Source organism: Stegastes partitus, unplaced genomic scaffold (assembly GCF_000690725.1).
Source record: "Stegastes partitus isolate 25-593 unplaced genomic scaffold, Stegastes_partitus-1.0.2 Scaffold1660, whole genome shotgun sequence".
Classification (NCBI taxonomy): Eukaryota; Metazoa; Chordata; class Actinopteri; family Pomacentridae; genus Stegastes; species Stegastes partitus.
This window is the reverse complement of record NW_007579391.1, coordinates 132,553-158,032: the sequence shown is the minus strand read 5'-3', so window position 1 is coordinate 158,032 and position 25,480 is coordinate 132,553. Positions and strand designations below refer to the sequence as shown.

At 42.8% G+C, this 25,480-nt stretch overlaps 2 protein-coding genes across 2 annotated transcripts; one reads left to right on the top strand and one right to left on the bottom strand.

Annotated features, from left to right (window-relative positions):
- Nucleotides 1–652: 652 nt before the first annotated feature.
- On the bottom strand, nt 653–5,865 carry LOC103371866 (leucine-rich repeat-containing protein 8D). The gene is made up of 5 exons (XM_008301333.1): nt 5,527–5,865; nt 3,616–4,203; nt 3,197–3,447; nt 1,853–2,230; nt 653–1,775 (listed from the first exon to the last, which is right to left on the bottom strand). Exons 1-5 carry the CDS (start codon nt 5,863–5,865, stop codon nt 653–655), a joined length of 2,679 nt encoding a protein of 892 aa, XP_008299555.1.
- LOC103371867 (zinc finger protein Gfi-1b) lies at nt 4,396–22,084 on the top strand. Its single transcript, XM_008301335.1, has 7 exons — nt 4,396–4,400; nt 17,587–17,628; nt 18,403–18,656; nt 18,945–19,117; nt 21,221–21,370; nt 21,456–21,621; nt 21,720–22,084. The coding sequence occupies exons 3-7, from the start codon at nt 18,422–18,424 to the stop codon at nt 21,914–21,916; spliced, it is 921 nt and encodes a 306-aa protein (XP_008299557.1). The 5' UTR covers nt 4,396–4,400; nt 17,587–17,628; nt 18,403–18,421; the 3' UTR covers nt 21,917–22,084.
- The last annotated feature ends 3,396 nt before the right edge of the window (nt 22,085–25,480 follow it).

Below are 25,480 nucleotides of genomic sequence, written 5' to 3'. Positions count from 1 at the left end.
ATATTCATATATTTCTTTAGAGGTCATCAACAAGGGTATTCAGATTGATATTTATATGGGTCAATTCACTGCAATAGTTTCTGTATTAATAACACATACTCTGTTATAAAACAACATAAACCTCTTTTTAATGTAATATAGTCAGACACAACCATGGAAAGAAACTGACACATTGCACTTGTGGATGCTTAGATGAAGAATTATTTTCCATTGGCCATCATTGATTCATTCAAGCAGACAGATTAGTTCGTTTTTTATGTGATATGAATAATGCAGTTCAACATGTAGTTCCAAATCAAAGCATAAACCTGATGTGCTGCAAAGACAATTTGCAGCTATTGCTAATTCTCTTTTCCCTAAGTCTCCTCATCTCTTTCCCTGTGCATTATGGGAATAGCAAAACATTCAGGGTACGTATAACAGTCTCCGTAACAAGGACTTTAATGCCATGCAAAGTGGTCCATTGGTTGGACACTCACGTGGTCTGAAAATTAAAAGACAACCAGAAAAGGCACATTTCAAAGAACTGGCTTATGAAGAAGTTCACAAAAGCATTGCAAAAGCATTAAAAAGTAGAAAACCATATCAGCATAGAAGCAAACCTATGTAGCAGAACACTGCATAACTGTGAGCAGTCGGAGAGTCATTGGATTTAAATCTGTGACTCCAGAGCAGAAAAGAAGCTCCACTGTGTAGGAGAGAAGTATGGGAAACTGTCCGACTCTGGCCTGGAATGACTCTCTGAGTATGCACCAGTGGGGGCACAAGAATGGCTCAGGAAGTCTCTAACATGTGGAGGCAAAGACAGAAAGAGCCAGTTTTCCACCAGGAGACCCCCACCAGGCAGCCCCGAGCAGCAGCCCAGCTCAGCCGGCAGTTCTTCCAGACTGTTGCTGCGCAGGTCCAACCTGCACAGCTGACTCAAGGCTGCAATCCCCCTGGGCAGTACACTGAGTGAGTTGTGAGCCACGTTCAGGGTGCGCAGCTCCAAACAGTTGCTGAAGAGCTCAGCGGGCAGGCTCTCTAACCTGTTCCCACTGAGGTCCAGCTCTGACAGCAGCTTCAGGGCCTTTACATCAGCGGGCAGCTCCTCCAGCAGGTTGCCAGCCAGCAGGAGCCTACGAAGGCAGCGGAGAGTGAAGAGTGCCGGGGGAAGGCTCTGTAGCTGGTTGTTGGACAGATCCAGGAGCTCCAGGCCTCGAAGCACCCCGACGCTAGCCGGCAGGGCCAGAACACGGTTATAAGCAAGTCTGAGGCAAGAAAGGCGCCGCAGATGAGCCAGACTCAGCAGTTCCTCCAGAGTTCTCAGGTTGTTGTGCTGCAGGTTGAGCGTGTGCAGGTTGGTCAGAGCGAGCAGGGCGGAGGGCAAACGCTCCAGCTGGCAGTCCTGCAGATGGAGCTCTGTCAGGTCAACCACCCGCTTCAGGCCTGTCAGTACAAGCAGCCTGGTGCCTTCATTGTAGACCTCCAGCCTCACCAGACTGCCGGCCACCTCATACAGCTCGCCAGGGATCCGCTGTAACATGCCTCGAATCACCAGCACGCGGAGGTGACGTAGCTGGCGCAGGCTCCCCAGTGCCCAGCTTCGGCCCACCCCGCCTTCACTGCTCAATCGGCCAGAGAGGTGGAGCTCGTGCAGGCTGCGGAGGGAGAAGACCCAGCTGGGGATCTCTGACGCATGAGTGAAGGTGAGATGGAGGACCTCCAGACGTTCCTGGAGGACAGCAAGTGCGCTGGGGTCCACAGCCGCAGTGCAGTGGTAGAGGTGGAGCTCCCTGTTGGTGGAAGAACCAGCAGAGGTAAGTAAGCAAGTGAATGTGCATAATAAAGAGTATGAATGATTGCAACTCACCTGAGCGACGTCATGTTGGCCACTTGTGCAGTAAACCTGGCGTCTGTGATGAGCTCCAGTTTGAGGACCTGAAGCTGGCTGAGGGTGAAGAGGGCCGGAGGGAGGCGAGGAAGGGCCACCAGCTGCAGTCGGGAGCAGCCGTCCGCATCCACCGCCGTCATGGCGTGCAGCTTCTCCTCCCCCCAGCGCCTCTCCAAGCTTTCCTCCAGCAGCCGGCTCTCGCTGACAGGGGACAGGAACACGGAGAGACGCTGGGCCAGCAAAGGGTCGTACTGGTCCAGCATGTGTATGAGAAAGGCCAGGTCGTTCCTCAGGTCGGGAACGTCTCTGAGGGAGCACAGATCCTTCAGTGAGTGGAAGGAATACTGACGCAGAGAGCTGGAAAACAAGAAGAGATGAGAAATATATCACTCTGAATATACAGTTTACCCAAAACACAGCATTACACTCTAATCCTATTATCGGGCCTCTGCTAAGCTCCACCTCACAGGCATTCTTTTGTTGAATAGTTTAAGCCTGCGAAGCCTGCATGTAAGACCTCAAAAGTACATTTTACATTTAGACGAGTTAATCTTGTGGCTGTTGTGACAAATAATACCTCAATAAGCCAATCAAAACCTGCAGTGTCTCAGTCTCTATTTAACAGTGCATTTTGCATTGTGTATGTTTTTTGTTTTTGTATATATTCAGCAATTTGCTTAAATTTTACACAAGTATGAAGTTAAATTTTATATAGCAAGAACTCTAATGTAAAGTTGAGGTTTGCAGTAAATGTATTAAAACATGAAAATATGTTAAAATGGTCATTTTATAGGGCTGCAAGGTGGCTCCGTGGTTTGCAAAGATCCCCGGTTTGTGTCCCAGTTAGGACACCTGGGATCTTTCTGCGTGGAGTTTGCATGTTCTCCCCGTGCAGTGTGGGTTCTCTCTGGGTTCTCTGGATTCCTCCCACAGTACAAAAAATATGCTGAGGTTAATTGGTGATTGTAAATTGTCCATAGGTGTGAATGTGAGTGTGCTTGGTTGTCTGTCTCTAAGTGTCCCCTACCTTCACCGTGAGGATTAAGCAGTGTATCGATAATGGATGGAATCATCCTTTTATAACAATTAAAGGTCCTTTAATGCACATTTTGGCCACTTGGGTGCAGTGCAACAAACTGTAAACACATCAAGGACGTATCTAAGTTACCATGCTTGGTTTTACACTTGTGTGCTGAACATATGATGTAGTTATGCCACAGCATGTGCACAGATGTGACTACTCATCGCAGCAATGCAGATCCCAATTATTGCAATCGGCATGCTTGGTAGTAATGTTTTCATTCGCTTGCAATGAGCGCTGACCTGTGTAAAATCCAGCAGAGGGTGTAAAAGTTAAGCAGACCATACAGGCCCAGCAGGGTCAGGTAGGCCACCAGCAGCTTGCGTAGAAGCGACGAGAGCACGTGGATGCACTCGAAGGTAGCGTAGCCCACCAGGAGCTGCTCCTCGGGGTGACAGGTGTGGCTGAAGGAGAAGGAGCTGAGGAGAGGGATGGTGTAGCTGACGATCAGCGTTCCCATCAGCAGTTTGAATATTGTCTGAGCCAAGTAGACCTGAAATGACAAAAGGGGGTAAAATGAACAACAGACATTACGTTTTGTCGTAAAATAAAACCACACAGCTGTATTCTAACATGTTGAAGTATCAAAAAGGCTAAATGAAACATGGAAGGCTAAAGGTCTGAGCATCCAGAAGTAATATTTACAGCGGTGATCTCCTACCTTATAAATGACAGATGAGCTTTCGCAGTGGGACCTAAATTTCCTGACCCGTTCAAACAGCGCCCTGGCCTGCTCTCCATCACTTTTATCCAGACTGATTACCTGCCTGGGACTGTCAGCCAGGACTGAGGGCTTGGAGGAAGGAAGGTGGACTCGGGAGTCAAGAGATACAGAAGACACGGTGGAGTTACAGGAAACAGTGGAAGGGCAAGGAGATGGAGGCGTAGCAAAGGACGCGCTGTCCGACCTCTTCAGAAGAGGGCTGTCTGTGCCCGAGTCTATGCTCGAGCGCCTTGTGCGGGTCACCGAGGGCGAAGAGGAGTATGAGGAGGGGAGAAACTGGTGTGGTCGTCTCTCCTCGTCTTTCCTCTCTTGGATGTTTTCCTGGCGGGCGGCGTTGGACAAGGCCTGAGACGTCCAGGGCGACTCGCAGCACTTTGCCAAGATGGCCAGGAACTGCTCGATGCGTGAAGACGTGTGAGGGAAGTGGAGCCAGAAGGAGCCGCTGGCCACCAGCACCAGAGACTGCAGCAGGGCCATGTAGGGGAAGAAGCGGGAGCACAAAGGCAAAGCTTCATGGTAGCACACCTAGAGAGACAAAGAGGCAGGAATTGTTTTCTGGCCACAAGGGGGCAGCAGAAAGAAGCCATGAACACAACTTTAATAAACCAGTTGCATGTTTATAAATGACATTTACTGACCCAGTGGATACACATTAGGTTTTATTTGGGGGTCACATTTCTGTGCAACCAGTTATAGTCTCATATTAACTCTCCTTTACTCCGGTTTAATCAACAAGCAAGTAGCTCGTTATCTGCTAAATGTAGATAGCTTCATCTGTCTCCTGTTTACTGCAGCACCATTAGGGCTTAACGCTGTGAGAGTTGTGAGTGTCAACCACAACATTGCGTGTCAGAAAACCAAAACGGTCAGATTAAAGTCACTGTGAAACTCTACAGATGTGAGGAGAGTGGGTGGTAAGAATCTGTGTGGGTTTATTCCATTGACTGTATGTGAAGATGGACAAACCCTCCTGATGTCACCAAAAGTTTTTCTACAGAGCGGTTTTAAGTGTGAATCCTTCTAACTCACAGCTAATCCAAAAATGAGTGTGGAGCATGACAGCATTCATCTGTCAATCAAAGCGGCCATACGTTTAAATAGTTAGAACTTTAAGCCATAATACACATACATGGTATACGTCATATACAAACTCACTGTAACTCACAGTTAACATAGTTATAGAGACCTAAACTGCTTTTTGCACCAGCTTGTAAATATATTTCTTTCTGCTGTAAAGTTAAACTTTTTAACATATTGGTCAGTGGAGATTGACTCGCTTTTATTGGTTATTGGTTTATCCATATGAATGGTTCCTTTTGCATAGAAGTAATCACATGAACCAAAAACATTGATTGCAGCTTCTTTAAAGTCCCTCTCTGGTCACTGACAAACTCCTAGAAACTCATCTCTGTGTGTCAAAGTTACATATTCAGGTTTTATTTGTATAAAAATCCCCCCATCCTACCTATAAAAGGATTTAATGCACCTCAACGCTGTTGCCTCGATTCAGTTCCCAACTCTCTCTTCATGCACCTCTCCCTGTTTGTTGCAGCTCAAGCACGCTAGCTCACCTTCCACCTTATTTAAACATTATAAAACCACTTTATGCAAGATACTTGTAACGCTGGATTTCTTTAGCCACACATTTTCGAACCAGAAACCAATTCTGAAGGAGAATACACAAAGTCCCACCCTGCAAGCGTACAGAGTTGGTTCCTTTGGTTTGTTATCCATGTTTTTGAGTCACCAGCACTAGTTGACTCCATATTCCAGCATAAAAGCCTTTAACGAGCCTATACAGACAATATTTTGTAGCTTTAACCTGCCGTGCTGCAGGTATTACTGTACCTGGCTAATGTAAACGTATTGCTGGTAGACCAGATGTGTGCGTCGGCCCCGAGCTGTAGGTTGAAGATTTGGACTGATGTTGAGGGGAATGTCCGTGGGAGGCTTTGACGACGGAGTCGGCGCCACGTTGAGATTGCGATGACTTGTGTTTGCGGTGACGGGTGGATCCGAGGCAACGCACACAACTCTGTCCCTGGAGAGCTGCTCAGTACAAGCCAGGACAGACGTCATCAGCATCAGGACCACCAGGTAGTCCATGAAGACCTCCCACCAGGGCTTCAGCAGTTTAGACTGGCTCTGATGCTGATTCAGGGGCGCCAACTCTGACAGTGAAAACATAGCGTCCCTCTGGAGCCTGTAAGGAAAACTGGAATATAACAAAATTAGAAAATGAGGAAAAAATACTGATGCACTGATCAAATATTGGCAGTGACTGGACATAATAGTTCATGGTCACCACTTCTGCAAACAGATGTCAAAATATGTGACCTAGTAGGTGAAATAAAGAACTGAACTACACTAAAGTAAGATCCATACAAGTCACAGAATGAGATTCATGCTGTTTTAAAGGCCTGACGTAGTATTTCTTTTGTCTGTTTCTCACTATGAACTTTACGATCCTCCACAAACACACTATTTCCAGCAGGAGTTAGAGGATTTTTGCACATTTCACGTGGGACATTTCTGGATTTTGTTTGCTTTGTCTTGCCACAGATTGAAAAAAAAGTGTTGTCATGTTTTTTTTTTTTCCATCCCAGTCAGGGTTAAGCAACATGTGGGGTTGCTATGCTTATGTTACCAAGCAAAGACGACCAAATCATACCAACAATGTCCCCATAAAACACGTCAGCAGAGTTTTTGAGGATCAGGCTCCAATTAAATGAAACTTTAACTCTGATATTTAATTTTTTGTTGGTGTTTTTACGATTCCATAGAGTTTATTCTAAAGTGGGCATATTACAGGGAAAAGTTTAACAGCGTTTAGCAGCAATCAGAAAACTGGCATGAAGTTTTTTTTAGCGCTCAGATCAAGGTCAGTTGGACAAGTAATGCTGATCAGTGTTTGCACATTCAGAATAAACTGATTAAGAACAACAATACTTCTATTGTCTAAATCTTGGCAGAAATACGGAACAATCAACGTTATTTTTGCAGCCCTGGATCAGCGTTCACCTACCTGGATGAAGAACTTGTTCTCCTGCTCGTCTCTCTCTCTCCAGATCAGCCCTCAGCCGCCTCACAGGCCGGTGTTGTCCGGTTCCGCACTGAAAAACTCCTGAAAAACTTACGACAAACTCCTCCTGAGCTGGCCGACACGCAGCTTTTCAAGGGTTGCCATGGCAGCGGAGGATGTGGTTGAAAAATCTAATTCAGCACTAGAGGCCCGTTCAAGACCTACTGGGAGGGGGTTTTGCTGCACCCTTTAACTCCTTCAGAACTAATCAGAGGAAAAGAGGATTAAGTCGTGCACAAATCTATTTTCATGTTTCCTTACAGAAAATATCCAACATGAAAATACTTCAACAGCCTCGCTGGAGTTCAGTTTAAATCACTTTCGTCCCATTTTACAAGCAAATCAGGGATTATTAAGTAAAATTAAATATGGATTAAAGCAGAGACACAAATAAAGTAAATCCTTATATAAATAAGATGGAGCAATAAGTATACGTTTCCCATCTGATATGTTGTGACACAACAGTGTAAATTAGCATCAAATGGAGCTTGTTAAGTGGAAAACGTCAAACTATTTGACAGTATAAACATAGATTTCTATTCACTTACTCAAAAAAAAGTTGTGAAAGTTGTGTCAAACAGTTTTGGGGTAAAAAAAAAAAAAAAAAAATTGGGGTAAAAAAAAAATGGATCAGAAGTGTTTGGTTGAAACTGTTGCTGTTTGGCTTGCAAAAATTAATTTATATATTAATTGATATCTTGATTGCTAAAGTATCTCTATGCTTGCAATTCAATTCAGTTCAATTCAATTCAGTTTTATTTATATGATGCCAGTTCACAACATATGTCATCTCATAACTTCACACAGTAAGGTGAAGACTTTATGGATTTTCGGTGAGCAGGTGAATAAAATAAAATAAAATAAAATAAAATAAAATAAAATTTAAAAAAATAAAAAATAAATTGAAATAAAATAAAAAATTAAATGTGATTAAAAAAAAAAAAAATAACATAAAATAAAATAACATAACATAAAATAAAATAAAATAAATAATTGAACAAAAAACAAAATAACAACATATTTCTGTCTCATTTTAAGAAATGTTTTGCAGGTGCAGTAATTTTTCAAAAAAGATAATTTATCATCTCCTAACTCCCCAAACCAGTATTAAATGGAATCAATTGTTACGTGAGATCATCACAACAAAGGAGGTATATCAAACATTTATGAGAAACTATCTTAACTGACATGTACGAAAACTACTAATACTGTCTACACCCACCTACTGTGACCACAGAGAGTGCAGAGGAGCAGCAGCAGGAACAGATTCACAACTCTTTACTTCTAAAATTCAAGATGAAACATCATTGAAGTATTGGTCTGAACAAAAGCGCAACAAAATGCTTCCAGATACAGACCCTTCATGTGAACACTGTGGCCTTGCAGGTACAAAAAATAAATGGAATATAAAAAAAATGACAGAACTCAGACGCATCAATAACCCTCTTTATTATTATTTTTCGTATTAATGTGTTTTTGCATAAACTGACTGACATCAAATAATATAAATTAGAGATGATGGTTGCTACACACAACTATAACTCCTGTAATGTGACACACACTCTGTAACAGATAGATTTCAGAATTGATGCACTTTTTCCACATGTGAATCCCTTCTTAATTTGTTCCGTTCATGCAGAAGTGCTGGTTTATGAGCATATGTCGAGGTTCGTATGTACCAGTATTATCCAGCAGAGGCTGCTAAAGTTGTTGTACTGGGAAGCACACGGCAGTATTTGCCTCCACAGGTTTAATCCAGTTCCAGCTGCTCGCTGTAGGCCTGATGCCCCAAAATGATCTGTGTCTGCTACACTCACATTGGTAGTAATCAGATAGAGACACCAGTGTTGTTTCTAAAGAGCCTAAAGGTTACAGAACCTTGATGATCAAAGTGACTAAACTGACCATGTTGAGTGTTTGTGTCTGTTCGTGTGTGTGCACGTGGGGGGAGGTCGTACTACATGCGTCTTCCTTTGCATTTAGGCCACAAAGAATCTGGAGCAAAAACTCAAACTGACAATGAACCACAACAAGATCTACTCCACACAGCTGGTGTGTGTGTGTTTGCTGTGTGTCTGTGCTGTATGAACAAGTGTGAAAAATATGTGTGTGTGGTGTGTATGTGTGTGTGGTGTGTGGAGCATTGGGTTTTAGCGAGCACAGAAGAAAAAGTCGTGTGGAAGTTGCAGCAGTGGTGTAAAACCGTACGTATGAGTGCAACTGACATTTAGTGACGCCACACAGCAAAATGTTATAAAGTGTGTAACTGTGAGGGACAACAACGGCTCTTTAGATAAACATATCAGCAACATCCACCACACAGTCAGTGTCACTACATAATGTACCAGATTCCTGATCTCTGGCTCAATCTAACATCAGAGGAAACCTGCTGTTAATAGGTGTTAAGGTGTCGTGTTGCACTGGCAATCTGGCTGCAATCAGTTCTCTTGTGCGGCTGTTTTATGCCCTTCCAGCCTTTCTATTCCAACTATTATTCAATATTTTAATCTGAGCAGAGCCATTCCACGAGCTTATGACATACTAGCATACATAAACCACACCCACTGGGTAAGTTTGTGTTTAGACGTCTAAATGGTACATAGCTGCTAAGACTAAAATTGGGCTAAAATTGGTTGGAAAATAAAAGTTTAGTGATGTCTACATCACACCAAGCAGCAACCTCTGGGGCTGAAAAGTGAAGCGAATATAGAGGTGGCTCATTGGTTATCATCGTTGCCTCGCAGCAAGAAGGTCACCGGTTCACATCCCGGTGAGGACACCTAGGATCTTTCTGTGTGGAGTCTCCATGTTCTCCCCGTGCAGCGTGGGTTCTCTCCAGGTTCTCTGGCTTCCTCCCACAAAAACATGTTGAGGTTAATTGGTGATTCTAAATTGTCCGTAGGTGTGAATGTGAGTGTGCTTGGTTGTCTGTCTCTAAGTGTAGCCCTGTGATAGACTGGTTACCTGTCCAGGTGAACCTGCCTTCACCCTGAGTCAGCTGGGATAGACTCCAGCCCCCCATGATCCTAGTGAGGATTAAGGTGTAGAGATGATGAATGGATGGATGGAGGGATATAGAAATGCCCAAAAACACTGCAGTTCCTCTAATGGCTACTTGAGGCTCCAACAGTGAGTCAGTCCACATGTTAGAATGTCCAACTTCACAATAAACATGTTGACAACCTCATGCAAGAAGTGGTTTTGGTCTCTAAAACTTCCACATTCTCAACAACTGTGCAGTTTTTTATACAACTCACCTGTTGAAGTTCTGCAATAACTAAGGGCGTGGCTGCTTTGCGTGCTAAGCGGATGCCCTGACAGGTCAGCTCATGGCACAAAGTCCAGCTAAGTTTGCCATTCAACACACGATGAGACAGAAAGCTAATTTATAAACATATATATAAATGGGGTGTTTTTCATATTTTAAAAAAACGGGCGTTGAGTAACAGCCTTGATGTGCCCATGCCATTAAAAATTGATTTTAGCAGAGCGTATCGACCTCAGTTGTTACATGTGAAAGTGAGTTATTTACAATTAAGTGATATAAACACTGTCTTTATATTTAGTAGGAAATATTCAGGGTTGTAGGAGAGCTATGCAGTGCTAAAATCGGGCGGAGCGTTCAGTAGGAAGTAAGTAAGACAATATTTTATATAATTTGTACACAAATGTGTACGAATTATCTTAAATTGTCGTTTTAAGGGTGACATGCTGCAAATACTTCTCGGTGAAAGCATCATGGCAGGAGCTCAAAACAACAGAAATAGGAGTGGCATCAATATTCTTGTCTAACTCTCAGCAAGAGAGTGAACAATTCCTTCACAACTTCTGCAGGGGTCACGTATAACTCTGGCAAACAAGGTCATATCTGAGCAGAAGTCATCACGTAGAGCTTCATATCTTTTATTTATGACATGCACGTGGGAATTTTTTCTTTCTCTTCTTGTAACATTTTTTTTTTAATATAAAGAGGAAAGTAAAAAAACATATTTGACTGGTGTTTTTGCATCTCTTTCAGGGAAACATGGCTAAAATTAGAAAGCAGGGCTGCAGCGTGGCAAGATCGACATTACACAGGCCGATAACCTACCGACACCCTCGGTTTCAGAGATGTGCTGCGAAGGGGCCTGCGGCTTCACACCTTCTCGTCAGAAAACACTCAGTGTGCCCAGAGGCAGGGATGTTTTGGGTGGGGTCGTGTTTTGTGAAAGGATTCACACGTCCATGCGATGAGAAAACATCACAAGATTGCTGCAGAATATATATATAGGCTAAAACATTCAATCACAAGCTAGCAGCTCAGACCTCACACACCCATCAAATGAATGCCTCTCCAGCTTATACAATCGATAAGATTTAGCAAAAACGCTGACTGAAGCCCGGAATAAATCGAGTTATTAAGCTTATTAGAAGCACGTCTGGCTGTGAATAAATGTGCAAAGATTTTAAGAAAGGATGTTGGAGGAGAGATTGGTACAACATCAACGTGAAGATGAAATGTAAGGCAACAACGCAATGAACACACACAACCACAGATGTGAATTACACTCCCATGTTTGTAGAGATTAAACACATTACTGGGCTTTGGAGGTGCTGTTGGGCCAGTTCAAACAGAGCTAGGCTGTTTTAATTCCAGCCCTAAACTAAGCAGCTGCTGGCTGGCTAGCATAGATTGTTTTGATCTGCAGTGACCTCTTTAGCTCAGAAATGATGCCAATGCAGAAGCGCCACAAACTGCAGTTCTTCAAATGGCCACTTGAGGCTGACTTTGAAATTGAGGTCAATCCACATGGGAGCCCAAATGTCAAAATGTCCAACTTTACAGCACAAATAAACATGTTTACAGCCTGGCGTCAAAGACATTTTGGGTCTTCACAGGTAATTTGGCGGTTCATGAAAACTGCAAGGAAATATACTTAAGTGCTCTCCTGTTTGAATGAAATTGAGGCTTATTTGAGGGCGTGGCCGCTTTGAGGGGACTGTCTTAGGACAATCCATGGCCCAGGGACGGTTGCATCACCCACTTCATCTCCACCTAAATGGAACGTGACAGGAGTTAGAAAGGGTCAGGCGATGTCAGTCAAGATGATGATGGCTGGCGTCACCACACTGATCTCCAAAACCTGGGTTCTTCCATTATTTTACATACAGCTCTGCTAGCATAGCTCTAGAGTGTCATTGTGCTGCTGTCATCCTAAATAAGAACATCACTGATAACATCAAGATTGATACGACCATGACAGTGTGTTATTACATGACGTATACCCATGCATTTAGTCACAATGTAGGCTTGTGGTGACAGACTTTGACTGACGCCACATGTCTGTCAGAAGTAGGCAGAAGCTGCCTTGGGTACCGTCAAATTCTAGAGTTCTCACACCCCCTTACCTTTCTGTAACCCTGCATTGTCAAAGTGACACAAATCTCAGTTAGCTGCATGCGTGGGAGTGGAAATGCCCACTTCTTGGCTGAATTTGTGAAGTTGTCTCCATCAATATCGCCATCGCTGTCATCGTCCTCCTTTTATGGTGCTGTGACAGATGTTTAGCCGCAGCGTAAAGGAATCTTGCAGGCAAGAATGTGAAACTGAGTCATCTGCCTCTAAACCCTTTTGCCTCAGTAGTTTCTTAGAAATTAGTAAACACGGCAATTTGGTTTTAATCTAGCTTCGTTTCGAATCTGTTTAGTTTTAAATCTGACAGCATTTGATTCAAAAGAAGTAGGAGGATGTGATAAGCCGTAACAAAGAAGGAAAATTACCTCAGCAAAATACTTGTTTCCTGTTCAGTGGGTGGCACAGGCCTCGCTGACGGTGTTGTGGCTTTTGTACATGACTCTGTAATATGGTGCAATATTGAGAGAAGGTACAGTCCACGGTTCCCATGGCTGTAATAAATATAGATTTAGTGTTCACCCATCAAAAACTACAAAGCAATTCTTATTTTTTCTGTCGTCTCTTGTATCAGTCGCTTTAGTGAAGGTCTTACCCAACACATGTAGCACCATCGCAGGTTTCTAACACTGACTTCATTATCTCACCAGCCTCTTAGACTTTTTTTGGTGTCCTTTCCCTCGCCCAATAGTTCACAGAAAGTCCTGCCCTGTCCGTAACCTTTGCTCTTTTGCCTACAAAAGTGAGAGAAAGTTGTAAAGAAATGAGTGTATAATGGGTGGGTGGGGGTAAACGAGAGACACAAGAAGAAGTAGCTGGCGTGAGAAAGTGGCACTGCGCTTTTTCTTGTCAGATCCCCTGACTGAAACCACCGCGAGCCACCAGCCACAGCAGCTAAACAGATAAACACCATGAAGCTGAATCTGTGGTCTGAGCGTGAAGCTGCTTTATGATGTGATGTTTCTCTTTCTGTGATCACTGACTCGTTTGATGCCTGTGTTATCACACAGTGTGCTCTCCACACTGGCCTATTGAGAGAGCACACGGACGGGTTCATACAAACATCTGAAGACAACACCTGCTTTGTTGCTAACTTGTCTTGAATTATACATTTCTTTGAAGGTATTGCAGAAAGGCAGCATTACAGGACGTTGCACCTCGGACAGGTATGTCACATAGCGAGAATGAATGCCATCACTAAAGCAAGAAACCCAAAAGCAAGTCTCCATTACAGCTGCACCACAAACGTCACATCTAGCAGGAGCATCAGTATTAACTGGATATAATTCATTTTACTCAACAAAACCTGTGATTATTTGAATACAAAATCCATCCTCCTTTCTTTCCTCATGAGTTCAATCACTCTGTTGAGCAGCTAATCCGTGCGTTTCCCTCCCAACAGTAAGTCCTGTTCTATCTCCATGGAGGCTGATGCTGACAGTTGGGTCTATCCAGTCGGGTTTCTGGTATAAGTTTTAATTCACTATTTATCACTATTCATACTTTTATATAAAGTTTTAGCTTGTGCAGGTCACTATAGACACAAATTGCTAGCTTTGGCTCAGCTCTCTGACCATCCAATCAGAGGACGTGAAGGTGCTGATGTCATCGTAGGGACCATTAACTCTCAATCTGATTGGTTAAAGCGATAGTTTCATTACAATGCTTTTTCAGCTCCAGGCGCCTGCACTTTTTATTCTGAAGGCCTCGGGGCAGATATCTGTGACCCTGGCAACACATGATGGATGAAATATGATTGGATTAAAAAAAAAGCTCTAATGTAAACATAAACTGCTGGAAGCACCACAGCCCAGAGACACGATGAAATGAAGAGAATAGACTTTTGGGAATAAAATATTAATGGTAAAATTTTAAAATGTAAGTCAGTGATTCTGATGTAGTTTAGGCCAGCGGAGAAGGCCTTGCTGGTCCTGATGGTCCACCGCTGGTAAGAACTAAGCTAACACTGTTTATTGACATTTCTTTTCACTCAAGTGTAGCATTTGTTTTTGTTTTCTATCTTTTTTCTTCTTCTTCAAGTATCAACCTAATGTTTTCCATGGGTTTTTGAGGACTATTGTTCCAACAACAAACTGTCCGTGTGGTGAATGTATGTCCCATCTTTATCACACTTTTATCTCTGTTTTTGGGCTCCACCAACTGCAGAGGGAAATCTGTAGTTGTAAAATGATCTGGTCTGTTCAACAGCTCGCTGCCAGCTGTTTGGTGATGAATGTAAAGAACAGCTACCTGCTGCTGGAGAGCAATTAGAGTGATTTAAAGCTGTTTCAGGGGAGCCTGAACCTTTGTGGGTCTTCAAACCAGCCTTGTAGAACCACTTACAGGACTGGTTTTGGTTGAGACAAAACGGGGGAAACGAGTACCAACCTCAGAGTAGGTACTTCTAAGCAACCCTGAAAAACGACTGTGCAGGTTTTGACAGGCTAACATAACAAACCTTCCATCCTTCGACCTTCGAGGGCTGGCTAGCTGTTGGGTCCTGCAACACAATGTAAACAGAAAGGCTGTTGTCGTTCCTTTAAACATGAATTATAGCCATTTAAACCAGGTGTCTCCCTTAGCCACACCTTCTTGCATCTCTAGAAATTCATTATTTCACTTATACTAAATTGGGAAACTTTGATAAGACAGATTTCGAAAAGAATGATCAAATTAAACAGCAGAAGTCAAGATATTATTACTTACAGTCTCTGGTATGGATCAAGTGAGAAAAGTAACTAGTTCTGGATTCATCCACAATACATCTAAGACAAGAAAAACTTGATTTTCACAGGAGTTTTTTTGTGTATTTGTACATATTTAAAAACAGAAAGGTAGCAGTATTGTTAACTAATGAATATCAACATTTCAGGTATCTCACGTCCCATTTACACCATCATATTCCTCCTACGTCCTTTCCATACAACGGTAAGATTTTAAAGCTCAACACTGTAAACGAACATCTGAAACAAAGCAAACTTAGCTCCTGACTACATTCGCACTCTTTTTGTTCCCCCATCCTCCTCAGGTTTCAGGTTCCTAGAAAGGCAGTTCTCTGCCACCACCGAGGGAACAAGAAGCCCCTGAACCCCCCAAAACAAATGAGGCAGAAACCCACCGAACCCACCAGCCCGTCTCGGCTCCCTGCGCCGCTCTCGTCTGCTCTCCCTGACAGCCCCTGGGAAAAGGTTACAAGCCCCCCACCACATCAACCACACTGTGCCGACATGCCTGTCTGCATGCATTTCAAAGAGAGCTCAAACTCTGTTTTGTGCTGCTCACACCAGGAGTCAAATGAGATGCCTGCAAGAATTCAGCCACACTGAAAGAAGTGTTGGTTTCTGTTTACATGCGGCCCTTGATGATTTGATTTCAATCAGAGGTCAGATTCAGGCTTAATTATTTGATAACAGATTTGTATTAATGGAATATTTGTATTTTTAATTTATGTGAGTCAGAAAAACTGTACAATGTGATTTGTGTATTTGCTGATGATCTAGATGGATGATTTACTTTACCAGGTGAAATTTAGCCGTTTTTCTTTTCTTTATGTTGCACATAATCTTTTCATGGCTGCTTTTTCTCCAGGTAGTAAAAGCGAAACATCATTTTCTATGACTTTCAGCTTAAGTTTTAAATTGAAAACAAGCAGCTGCCACTTTGCTAATAACCACCATGAGGTTAAAAACTCTAGTACTGATAAGGCAACCAGATATACAAGGTGTGTCAGAAAAGTTCAAGGACTGGTGTCACAAAAGATAGATTTCAAACCCAAACTACAAACTATGAGTTTTTCCCCTTCAGACGATCAATCAGCACGTCTACAAAGAGATCCTGCTGCATTTGCTTCGTTCAGAAGAGGTGAGAGTTGTGGCAGGACCAGTCGTGGCTGCTTCACCATGACAACTCTCCTGCTCACAACGCCCTGAGCATCCGACAGTTCCTGGCTGAGAAGAACATCACCGTGCTGGAGCAACCTCCCTACCCACCCCACCTGGCTCTGTGGGGTTGTTTCCTCTTCCCCAAGCTCAAGGAAGTCATCAAGGGGACCCGTTTAGAAGACGTGGACGACATCAAGATGGCTGTAGTGACGGAGCTGAGGAGGATCCCGGAAGAATCCTTCCAGGAGTGCATGGCGGCGTGAAGAGAAGGCTGGAGAAGTGTGTTAGACTCCAGGGGGATGACTTGTAGTTTGTAGTTTGGACTTGAAATATATCTTTTGTGACACTTGTCCTGGAACTTTTCTGACACACCTCCTATGGTTATTACATGCTGTGGTCCTGATTCAGTAAGCATTGTGGGGTTGTTAGCTAAAGAAGCATGTCATCTGCATATAGTAACGTCTTGAATAATAGAGACTACCAGTGTTACAACAAAGTCAAGACTAAATGAATGTTGACTTTTTGTAATGTCCTGCTGCTTTTCCATCTGGCCTTGGAAATGATTGTTCTCAATAAAGAATAGCAGCTTTGCATTGTGCTCAAACGTGTAGGATTCAGATCGAGCTGAAATTAAGCGGATTAAGCGGAGTATAGATAATGGATGGAGTTCTAAAAAAAAAGAAAAAAAGATTTGAAGTCATAAGTGGTGCCTGTAATTTTACTTCAGTAAATCTATGCTGTTATTTTTTATTTTTACAGAACACTTCTGTGCAACTGAGATGTAATGCAATATTGAGAGGTGACACCAGTTTAAATCATTGACATTTATATTGCACAAAGCTGTACCCACTGCTGTTGCATGCTCTAAGCTCTGCGATATGTCGGTGTTTAAAATAAGCGTGATAAAAAAAGAGAGAGAAAATCTGCCCCTGCTCGCATTCGAACTGTGTGGGACGGCTGGATACCACATAAAGAACATACACACACACATATGCAAAGAACTGTGAAGACATACTGCCATGTGTAACTGGCATCTTAAAAGTAAAGGTCCACATGTTCACATGAGAACGATGAGATATTCAAACTTTCCAAAGGAGCCTCGGTGTATTTATGAGTCCGCCCACATGAACAGTCATTGTGCTGTGAGTCTAATGGTGACACAAACACATCGGTCCTACAGTAGACAAGGTTTCAACATGACTTTGGTGTGATGACAATTTTTTGTATGTCCCAAATCTTTAGAGTCTAGACGACCAAATATCTGCAGATATGTTCAAGACTTTACGTGTAGGAATAAAGGTATCAACAAGGGAAAAACCCAAAACTGCCTGGAGAACAAAAAAGGATGCTTATTTTCAACATTATTCTTTTTCACATCATAGTTTGAAAGTTTTTGTAACTTTGGTGAACTTTTTTTGGACAATTCTGTCCTCCTGGACTTCCAGTAAAAACATCCTCAGCAGCTTCTCAAAATCAAATCAAATCTCTTTGTGTCATCATGTCATCAGTCGATGGGTGTGAGAAAGAGAAAAGGGGACGTAGCGAGCAACAAGGACGCAAGAAACACTCTCGACATTCAGCTGTGCGTTAAAGAGGTAAGATCTGGAATTATGGCTGGGATTTTCTTGCTATGTTGTCCTAGTTATGTTTAATTTATGCCATTTTTGATATTTTTAAATGTGCTTACAACATGACAAATGCAACTTTAGGGCACATTGCAGCTTTTGTGCAAAGGTGGGTTGTGAACGGTGTTATTTTACAGAATCACCAGGTTAAATAAATATTGTAATAACACAGAAAATCTAGATGAAGATTTACTGGAAGATGTTTGAATCAAGTTTCGGGAGGACTAGGCTGCAGTGTTGAGCTCTGGAGTTGTCTCGTTTAGTTTTTCTTTCAGGCTTTCCTCTTCCTTATTTTGCTTAGCAACTCATATAAAGTTAAAATCCCACAGCTGTCATATTAGTTGCCAAATATTTGACCAAGTAGTAAATGCATTACACATTTAGAACAAGTTTAAATTCACTAATGTGCAAATCACAGATTTAAATTCAAAATCTCTCTGCTTTGTTGTTTTTTTTTTCTCTAAATGTCTAAATATGACATATGCATTTCAAATGGAAGTACAAACAGCGGTATCAGTGTCAGTTTGGAAGATGTCTGCTACCACATCGGGGTTATCCTCAGTGAAAGCCCTGAAACATTTGTGCAGGTGGCGGGCTGTATTTGTGAAGGAAACCTCAATCTTTGGCAGCGTAACTGAACACGTACCAACAGGTGTGACACATCTGAGTGCACGAGGCTCTACAAGCGACATGAAAGACTCGTCTTTTCAGACTCTTGCAGGCTCATAACACATGATTTTTCAGCTCTCTCTCAGCCTCTGACATGCCGCGGTCGTTCCTCGTCCGGAGTAAAAGGGCTCATCCGCTCAGCCCGTTCAAGGGCTGCTTCAGATATCGGTCCAGACCGGACGCTGAGGAGCCTGTGATGATGATGCAAGACGGCAGGAACCATAAAGATGCTGCGTCCCCCTCGGTGGGGGTCAAAGACGGTCTGTCTGAAGCCTCCTCACCGTGGGCTGGGGTCCACTCTCATAGTGCCCACACAGAGGATCTTTCAGGTATGTGAGGACTTTGTAAATTTTGTGCCACTTAAATTACACTAAATGTGCAATGTGTGCTCTTTCGATGGCATGAAAGTGTTGATCTCACTGATCAGATTTCTATAAGAGACTGGTGATGACAAGAAGAGGCCTTCAGTTATTGAGGAATTAATTTTGTGTAAGAAAGTGAAGCTTCATTTTCTATACTAAAGGCCACACAAGTAAAGCAAAGCTGCTAAAAAAAAAAAAGAGAGAGAATTTGTTTTCTCTCTCAGTAAATCCGTTTCTATTTCGTGTTTTTTACAGCAGCCCCTGTGGAGAAAAAAGAAGCTCCTCCGATGGCGTCGCCGTGGTCATCCGGCAGACACCAGGCGTCCGACAGGGAGCGAGAGCTGGAGAAACTGGTCTTCATGCTGGTCAACCACACGTCACACACCGACCTGAAATCCCCCGTCAGCGAATGTCCGCTCTGTGAGAAGGTAGGAGGCCTCGCAGTGTCCGTCCTTATCAGCTGAGAGAGAAACCAGATAAGAATTCTGATCATCATGCACTGAAAATTTGTTGTATTTGTCCTAAAATATTTATAAAAGCAGAATCTTGGATGGAATATGTGATCCTAATGAGCTCAGATGCACCTTTGGCATGTTTTTGCCAGATAATACCAGCTGATGTACGACCAAATAGTAGTTCTCTAGTGTTAGTTTGTCATTTTAGGAAAGAAGGCTCAAGCTATTGCCAGCAGCCAGTGAGTCCAGCTTCGCATAAAGACTGGAAACAGGCTCCAACCTTAACCCGGCCCAAATTAAAAGCTCATCAATAAGCACAGTACTGGACAACAGAATTTGCTTTTGTACCAGCAGTTATGTGTCTGTTTGGAAACTGGTTGCAAACTACTGAAAATATAAATTGTGAAGCTTTCGTTGAAATAATGCCGGTGAGCTGTTTTGTGTTTTTTTTTTGCAACAAATTCTAATTTTCTGAATTTCGTCCTCCTGGATCAGGTGTAAAATTCGCCTCTACTAATTGCAGGAGGGAGATTTATCCCTGATTCACTTCAATAACGACGCGTTCTTACTATAGAACTGTTTGGGCACGATTTTTATAAACTTCACTCGCTTTAACCTAAAGATTAGAATAAAAAAAAAAAATCTTTCTTGATGCTAAACGTTGCAGGATAAAACAGCCTCTGTGGTGCCGAAATCATCGGCGTTAAATGAAGTGTTTTAAAAATGCATGTGTCGTATCTGATGATGAAAAAAATGAACTTCCCTGAAAGCCAACGTGTAGTTTGCACATCGCTGCAGGCGGTTTCTGCACCAACCAACAAACTGTTTGGCACAAATCTGAAAATTGTCGTTGCTACACGTCCTGCTTTAGTTTTCGACCGTCAGCGTGGATCAACAGTGTGAGGTGTTACTTACAGACGGATCAGACAGACTGGTTGTGTGAAGCTATGCTACCTGTACTAGTTATGGAAAGTAACGAAGTACATTTACTCACTGTTTAAACGTAATTTAGGGATATTTGTACTGAGCTTAACTACATCAGAGGGAAATGCAGAACTTTCTGCTCCACTACATTCACCCAACAGCTTTAGTTAAAGGTCAAAATTAAACACAATGGATGATATTTTGTTTTGAAAGTGTTGTTAAAATCAAACCAGTGATTTAAAATTTGTTTTGCTTCTTGTAAGTGTTTTTTTTTTCTTGCTAAACATCTCATGTGGTTTCATTTCAATTAAAACTCAAATGATGCAATCTCTCACCAAAATCAAACTGAAACCAGATTTATCTTTAGGAAAGTTTTAACTTTTAATTTCGTTGTACTTTGTGTCTGATGACAATAAAATTTTAAAAAGCATTCTATTTTATTCTGACTTCACGTTTGGAGCCTTTAGATTGATTTGCTGCATATTGAACAGGATAGAAAGTAGTTTTAAACCTGCTTTAAACTACCAACAGTAACATGCTGTTGACACACTGATGCTTTAGTAATATTTAGGTTGTATTAGTTAGATTATGGGCTGCAAGGTGCAAGCATCGTTGCTTCACAGCTAGAAGGTCGTCGGTTCACATCTCGGTGAGGACACCCGGGATCTTTCTGTATGAAGTTTGCATGTTCTCCCCGTGCAGTGTGGGTTCTCTCCGGGTTCTCCGGCTTCCTCCCACACAGTCCAGAAACATGTTGAGGTTAATTGGTGATTCTAAATTGTCCGTAGATGTGAATGTGAGTGTGCTTGGTTGTCTGTCTCTAAGTGTAGCCCTGTGATAGACTGGCTACATGTCCAGGGTGTCAGCTGGGATAGACTCCAGCCCCCCATGACCCTAATGAGGATTAAGGTGTATAGATAATGGATGGATGGATATAAATATAATATACCAGTCAGAAGGCCAGGACTTATGGGTTTAGCTACATTTGGCTGCTGATACTTATCTACTTTTACTGAAGTGAGATTTTTCATGCAGGACTTTAATATTTACACTTTTCTTCCACCATTGGACTGACAGCGGTCTCCAGTGCTACCATCTTCTCCTTTAACTCTTCCCCACAGAGCGACTGAGCCTATTCTCTGCTACTCTCAGTCTCTTTCAGAAGTCCAGCGATCAGGAGGCGGCCTGCAGCCTCATCTTTACAGCAGCCTCTCCGTCCCGCTGACAATATCCCCCACGGCCACAGACGTGTCCCACATGGGCTTCGGCTTCAGGGCGGTTGGCAACTATGGCAGAGCAAAGGTACCCCACAGTGGGAATATTTACAGCTTTCCCAGTGACTCATTATCACAAGCTCAAGTCAGCATGTGTGTGTGTTTGCATCCAGGAGCGTAGCTTTGCCTGTAAGGTTTGCGGAAAGGCCTTCAAGCGCTCGTCCACTCTGTCCACGCACCTCCTCATCCACTCAGACACCCGGCCCTACCCCTGCCAGTACTGCGGCAAGAGGTTCCACCAGAAGTCAGACATGAAGAAGCACACCTTCATACACACAGGTGAGCGAACGCAACGCTACGCGAGCTACGTTCTCTGAAACTCCTCATCTGAAAACCTGCCCTACTGTTTTTTTTTCCCCCCACTCCTCCGGCCACAGGTGAGAAACCGCACGTGTGCAAGGTGTGCGGTAAAGGATTCAGCCAGAGCTCGAACCTCATCACCCACAGCCGAAAGCACAGCAGCTACCGGCCGTTCAGCTGCCCCCGCTGCCAGCACAGCTTCCAGCGCAGGGTGGACCTGCAGCGCCACCAAGAGACGCAGTGCAGCTATGGACACATGTACACTCCAATCTGAGCCCATGAAGCCAGGAGGAGCAGGCAAAACTGGAAGAGAATGGCTTCTGTATATAATTTACTAACATTTAATTGTGTAAAAGTCTAAAAATAATGGATTCAGTGACAGCATGCATGTGTAAAAACGGTTGTTTTGTATGAATAAAGTTGGACTGGTTTGCTTAAGAAACATCATGTTTGTGTTTTGTACGTTTGAGAAACTTTATAATGGTACATCTTTAACAATAATAATAATAATCATTATCATAATCATAATCATAATCATAATAAAAAACTACAGGGAAGTCAGTCACAAATAACTACAGAATTAGTTTCCCAGGATGTGCTGGGTAACGCTGTTCCAGTCAGGTTTAGTCCTTTTCAGAGATTACTTCCTTCAGAAAGTTGTGCGATCACAGTGTGTGTCTGTGTGTGATTGTCCCATTATCGACTGACGAAGGCCTCCTTAGTGTCCTGATGAGGATCCACTCAGGATGTTCTTTGACTTCTGCATGAAAGTCTATTTTGGAAATAATTTTCTGAAAATGAAAGAAAAACATACCTGTGTATTTGCAGCACTACTTCTACAGGACATTTAAAGCTAGCCTGTCTATCACAGGGCTGCACTTAGAGACAGACAACCAAGCACACTCACATTCACACCTACGGACAATTTAGAATCACCAATTCACCTCAGCATGTTTCTGGACTGTGGGAGGAAGAACCCGGAGAGAACCCACGCTGCACGGGGAGAACATGGAGACTCTATGCAGAAAGATCCCGGGTGTCCTCACTGGGACGTAAGCCGGCGTCCTTCTGGCTGCGAGGCTAACGATGCTAACCACTGCTCCACCTTGCAGCCTGATATTTTTTATATAAACCGTGACAGCTGTTGCTTATGGTGACAAACCTGCAGATAATCATCTGTAACTCGGTGCTTCCCCTCAGCTGTCTCACCTACTTGCAGCTTTAATCTAATTATCATTACTTGGATTCTCTAATAGGTCAGATATTTTTAGAAAAGTTCTAAAAAAAAAAACTCCCGCTGGCACCGTCAGACGCCACATAGACACCGTTAGCTGTAGCTGGTGGAGCTGCAGAGGAGTGTTTTACTCAGAGCTAAAGCTCAAATGAATCCTGGACTTCTTGAAATTCAGGTTGCTCTGAGTCAAAAAGCATCTCACCAGCTTCCTCTGCTTTAACCTTAATTCTACCAACTTTAAGTCATATTTTAAAGGGGCTTTATTTTATCATTGCGCTTTGCTCCACGACACTCTCAATCAATTTGCTGCAGATGACTTTATATCATTTAGTTTGTTTAAAAAGCACCAATGCTTTAGCGTCCTGGGGAGTCAAAAGCCTTCGATGCTTTTAATAAATGGGACTATTATTGCTTTTTTCGTTTTGTTTATTGCACACTATTGGAGTTCTCTGTCAGTCATTTAGAAGGAGACGGACACGGAGGGCTAAAGCACTAACGTAGACTGTACTTGGGATTAAAGTTGCAATTTGTATGAAAGACATACATATATTTCTATTTTAAATAACATACAAATTAATAGTAACTTTAGTGAATTCGTTAAATCAGTTTTATTTACAGTATAAAACAGAAGGGAGCACACTACGCTGCAACACAACTTAAATGTCAAATGATTCAGACTCACTCGTCCTCTGCATGGATGATAACAAATATGTGATGTTGATCTTTCCTGGAGGCTTTTGTTTCTCTATGTCAGATAAGTACAAGCTTCTGCTGGATTGACGTCAGGCGACAGACTTGGTTTCGGTAATCGTTTTAGCTTTGTTTTCTTTAGAAACTGTTGTGCGATTTTGGCAGTCTGCTTCGGATCGTTGTCACGCTGGAATGTTTCTCTCCAGCCAAGCTTCTGCAGACTGTGAGTCATCCTGTCCAACACCTTTTAGCTCATGCGGCCTCGTATCTTCACTCCCACCTCCGTGCTTCACTGTCGGGACCATACAGTCACTGTGGTAGTCCTGAACAGCTTCACACCTGGACCCCATCTGAGCACAACAAATTTATCTTGGTCTCATCTGAACAGAGAATGTACTCCCAATATTCATCACACTTCTTTTCATGCCCTTTAGTAAAGTTTCATTTTGCAGTTCTGTGCCAACAAGTGAGGCAGTTGTTTTTTTTCTATGAGTGCTTCGAGGTGTGTCAGAGAAGTTCCAGGACTGGTGTCACAAAAGATAGATTTCAAACCTAAACTACAAACTACCAGTTTTCTCCTTCAGACAATCAACCAGCACGTCTACAAAGAGATCCTGCGGCGTTTGACATGACAACACACCTGCTCACAACGCCCTGAGCATCCTGCAGCTCCTGGCTGAGAAGAATATTTCCGTGCTGGAGCAACCTCCCTACTCACCCCACCTGGCTCTGTGGGATTGTTTCCTCGTCCCCAAGCTCAAGGGGCTCATCAAGGGGACCCGTTTAGAAGACGTGGACGACATCAAGATGGCTGTGTCCAAGGAGTTGAGGAGGATCCCAGAAGAATCCTTCCAGGAGTGCATGGTGGCGTGGCAGAGAAGGCTGGGGAAGTGGATTAGACTCCAGGGGGATTACTTGGAAGGGGAAAACTTGTAGTTTGGATTTGAAATATATCTTTTGTGACACCAGTCCTGGAACTTTTCTGACACACCTCGTATGGTTATTACATGCTGTGGTCCTGACTCAGCAAGCATTGTGGTGTTGTTAACTAAAGAAGCATGTCATCTGCATATAGTAACGTCTTGAATAATGGAGACTGCCAGTGTTACAGCAAAGTCAAGATTGAATGAATGTTGACTTTTTGTAACATCCTGCTGCTTTTCCATCTGGCCTGGAAAAGTATTGTTCTCAATAAAGAACAGCAGTTTTGCATTGAGCTCCAGCGCGCAGGATTCAGATCGAGCTGAAAAGTTTGTTGATTTCTAAACTGTGTTGAAACATATTTCTGCCTGTGCCTTCAGTAAGAGGGCTGGTTGTTTTTTCCTGTTGGTTTCTGTAATAATCCTGATATTGTAAATTAAGAATGTGCTGTTTTTTGTTGGGTTTTTTTTGGTTGTTTTTGGTGCGATCAATTTTTTTGGAAGCAAAGATTACGTCAACGGGGAAAACTTGTTTGTAGTTTGGATTTGAAACATATCTTTTTCGACACCAGTCCTGGAAGTTTTCTGACACATCTCGTATACCTCCTGATCACTGCTGCAAGTGTGTTTTGACTGATCTTCTTGTATCCTTTTTCACATTTGTGAAGTCTAGGAAGCAGATTTTTGAAATGCTCTGCTAATTGTTGTCCATGTGGAGCATATTGTACAACCTCAAAATAATGCACACATTGAGAGGTGATTCAATTTAGAATCATTTGATATCTAAGTAATGCTGCACACGGGTGCTGTTTCCTGTTTAAAGCACTAATTCACAACCTCAGAGCGATTCACGTTGTAACTTCAAGACTTTACAACATATTCAGAGAAACCTGACGTTTCTCGTAATATTTTGGCGTTTTTGCCGTTACGAGATTCGACACTTGACCTTTCTTCGTTTCGCTTGAGTCACATGAGATTGGAGTGAAAGGGCAAG